Source organism: Hydra viridissima, unplaced genomic scaffold (assembly GCF_058129835.1).
Source record: "Hydra viridissima isolate aposymbiotic clone 2 unplaced genomic scaffold, HvirCarnegie_v1 scaffold_8, whole genome shotgun sequence".
Classification (NCBI taxonomy): Eukaryota; Metazoa; Cnidaria; class Hydrozoa; order Anthoathecata; family Hydridae; genus Hydra; species Hydra viridissima.
This window is the reverse complement of record NW_028324307.1, coordinates 17,306,616-17,309,662: the sequence shown is the minus strand read 5'-3', so window position 1 is coordinate 17,309,662 and position 3,047 is coordinate 17,306,616. Positions and strand designations below refer to the sequence as shown.

General features: G+C 33.0%; 1 protein-coding gene across 1 annotated transcript; it reads right to left on the bottom strand.

Annotated features, from left to right (window-relative positions):
* Nucleotides 1-352: 352 nt before the first annotated feature.
* On the bottom strand, nucleotides 353-2,622 carry LOC145198971 (uncharacterized). The gene is made up of 4 exons (XM_090096693.1): nucleotides 1,788-2,622; nucleotides 1,281-1,713; nucleotides 910-1,204; nucleotides 353-802 (listed from the first exon to the last, which is right to left on the bottom strand). The coding sequence occupies exons 1-4, from the start codon at nucleotides 2,418-2,420 to the stop codon at nucleotides 367-369; spliced, it is 1,797 nt and encodes a 598-aa protein (XP_089952819.1). The 5' UTR covers nucleotides 2,421-2,622; the 3' UTR covers nucleotides 353-366.
* Between the last annotated feature and the right edge of the window lie 425 nt (nucleotides 2,623-3,047).

Here is a 3,047-nt window from a genome sequence, read left to right as displayed (position 1 = left end):
GCTATGATAACACCTCAGTAAGAATCGAACTTCCTAAAGAAGGAACAACCGTTCAGTTTAAAAACTATAACAAGTCTATGAAGGTTCCGTACGTTGTATACGCAGACTTTGAAAGTTTCATCAAGCCTGTTAACACTTGCACACTAGGGTGATTCTATTTTTTAGTTTGTCATGCAAACCTTTTCTAAAACATGAATAATTGTATTCTAAGAGCAACTAAATAAAAAATAATTAAAAATTTGAAAATTTTACTAGGTCAAAAAAAAAAGTTACTTTATGGAAATAAGACAAAATTATTTCTTTTTTTTAGTCTTTTTTTATTTTATACATAAGCAAAAGAAATACGACAAAGTTTATAAAGTGAAGTTATTTTTTATTCGACATTTGCATTAACATTTCTGTTAAAAAAAGTCTCTCAAGAGCATCATCAGACTTAGCCCGGGAACATCGGATGTCCATAGCTCGGAGTCCTCTCTCAGCTACCTCATTTGTTCGATGCACATTCTTGAATGAGATTTTAACACCAAGAATATGTCTTGTCAGAGCTTCTTGGGCTTTAATGCAACTTGATGTAGTTTCTTTTAAGTTTTCCCAGTTGGGTTCCTCTCTCATTTTAAACCATGCAAGTGACCAAGAACAGCTAATAAACTTAGCTATTTCTTTCAATAATGGTCGTTCTTCAGGAAGTAGAAAGTAGCCTAACAAGACATATATTGCTCTGCTGTTCCACCTTGCTGAGTGAGAACTTGGTAATTTCGTTGGTAGCTGCAGTTTGGGTAAAATATTGGTGTCCAAATAGTGCCTAAATGCAATACATAACCTGGAAAAATAAACAATAAAATGGATCAACGCATTCATCACATATACAAATCATTGATATTGAAAATAATAATTTTTAATAAAACAAACCTAGCCAATAGCTTATAATCATCTCTCCAGGTTTTTACAGTAGGAGGAGGATGAGGTGTTTTATGCAGGATATTGTATGATTCTTTCAATTGCGGATACTTATTTTTTAGTTTTTGAATGAACTTAAAGTCAGTTAGAGTAGGCGATTTTGATGGTGTTGGCAAGTGGAAAATTACCATTTTTTTCAAAACAAGGTCCAAAATGTGAGCATTGCATCCATAATAAGGAACAGGCCTGTTAAATAGCTTAGATCTTAAAATCCCTACTACTCCACCAGAACCATCATAAGATCCACCTGAAGTAAAATGGAATAACTTATTTAATTGGATTTTTTTTATTATTTAAAAATAAATAATTTTAATTTTACTAACCTGTATTGACAGAGCAGGTGTCACAAATTATAAGGGATGTTTTATGCACAACATTATACTCTAACAATGTTTCCGTTATCATAGCGGCTAGATTTTCAGAAGTTCCGCTAGTATGTAATGTTTTGAGGCCAATGTACCAAAATATTGGTCCATCAGACTGAAGGGCAATGACCATGCGTTCCACTTTTTTAATCCCATAATCATATGGTGCCACACCTTTTCCATCAAAGTGTAATATAAAGGATAATTGAACAGACAAAGCTTCTTTAAGTTTAAGTAGAGTTGTGACTTGCAACCTTTTACCAGCTTTGAAAATAGCCGATTGATTTGGAGTTGGAATGTCACTATGGAAATAACTTAATGAGCGAGTTACACTAACTCCTTTGTGGGTTGAGATACCAGCTTCTGCGCACATAATGGCAATTGGCATCGCCTTAAACCAAAAGTAAAATTAATATAAATTAAATAAAAAAACTTTTTTTATTTCCAAAAATTATTATTACTCACCTTTGATTTAAACTTCCGTTTGGGTCGTTTAAACAAAGGCTGAAAATCATCAACGTTATTATCATTTTCAGAGCTTGACTCTGTGTACAGTTGCTCTACATAATCAAGATCCATGTTTTTTGGTATCAACTGCCTGTTAGCAGGATGCTCAACAACTGTTTGGCTGGTTAATACACAGCTCTTTCTATCATCCATTTGATGATTATAGAAGATCTGCTCTTCCCTCTTCAGCTTTATATTTTTATTAAGGATATCAAATGGCATAAAAAAATCTATATTCGATTTTCTCTTCAAACTTAATTTATAAGCATTCACAACTTCATTCAATTTTTTTGTGATGCCAGCTCTGGATACTGAGGGCATGCTAAATTTCACATTCCAGAGCTGCTCCAAATCTTTTGCTATTATTTGCATAACAGCTCTTGATGGTGGTGCGGGGCGTGTGTCAGCTAGATGGTGATAGTAGCCAAGAATGTGGCGGACTTCTGGAATAGTCTTGAAATTGGCTAAGGATTTAGTCCGTAATCCATAAGGCGCTGCTGAAGCAAGCAGTTCCCGAGATTCCTTTGAACACGGTGGTGTTAAGTTGTTTGCTTTTCTCTTTAATGCTCCTTTAGCACTTATGTGGGACATATTTAGGTAAATATAATTATAACTAAAATAGAAAATGGAATACAGTTATTTTATTTCTAATCCACCAATAATTGTTAAGCTAGTTTTATATTATATTCACTATTAACTTCAGCTAATTAAAAAAATATCATACAAATTATCAATTTTTTTGCCTAAGTATTTTGTCTTATTTCCATAAAGTAACTTTTTTTTTGACCTAGTAAAATTTTCAAATTTTTAATTATTTTTTATTTAGTTGCTCTTAGAATACAATTATTCATGTTTTAGAAAAGGTTTGCATGACAAACTAAAAAATAGAATCACCCTATTGCACACCGAATTCGAAAGAGTCATACACCAAACAATATCAAAAGCACGTTCCAAGCTCCTTCTGCTATTATATCAAATGCTTTGACAACAACCTTTACGAAGGAAAACCAGTCATGTACACATCAGAAAGCGATGAGGATGACGTTGCTCAAAAGTTTATCACCAGTCTTGAAACAGACCTTAAAAAGATTTTCGACAAGATTGATTTAATAAAAAAGAGAGTGATGCCTGTTAAGGATAAAAAGAATTTTAAAGAGGCTACACAATGTCATATTTGCGAAAAAGATCTTGGTAGTGATAAAGTCTTAGACCATTGCC

What these genes read in the sequence shown, in the direction of transcription:
- LOC145198971 (XM_090096693.1), bottom strand. Translation starts at nt 2,420, where the DNA reads ATGTCCCACATAAGTGCTAAAGGAGCATTAAAGAGAAAAGCAAACAAC. An exon ending in CACCTGCTCTGTCAATACAG is followed by an intron (nt 1,205 to 1,280) that starts GTTAGTAAAATT and finishes ATTTTACTTCAG; the next exon opens with GTGGATCTTATGATGGTTCT. An exon ending in GATTATAAGCTATTGGCTAG is followed by an intron (nt 803 to 909) that starts GTTTGTTTTATT and finishes TATTGCATTTAG; the next exon opens with GCACTATTTGGACACCAATA.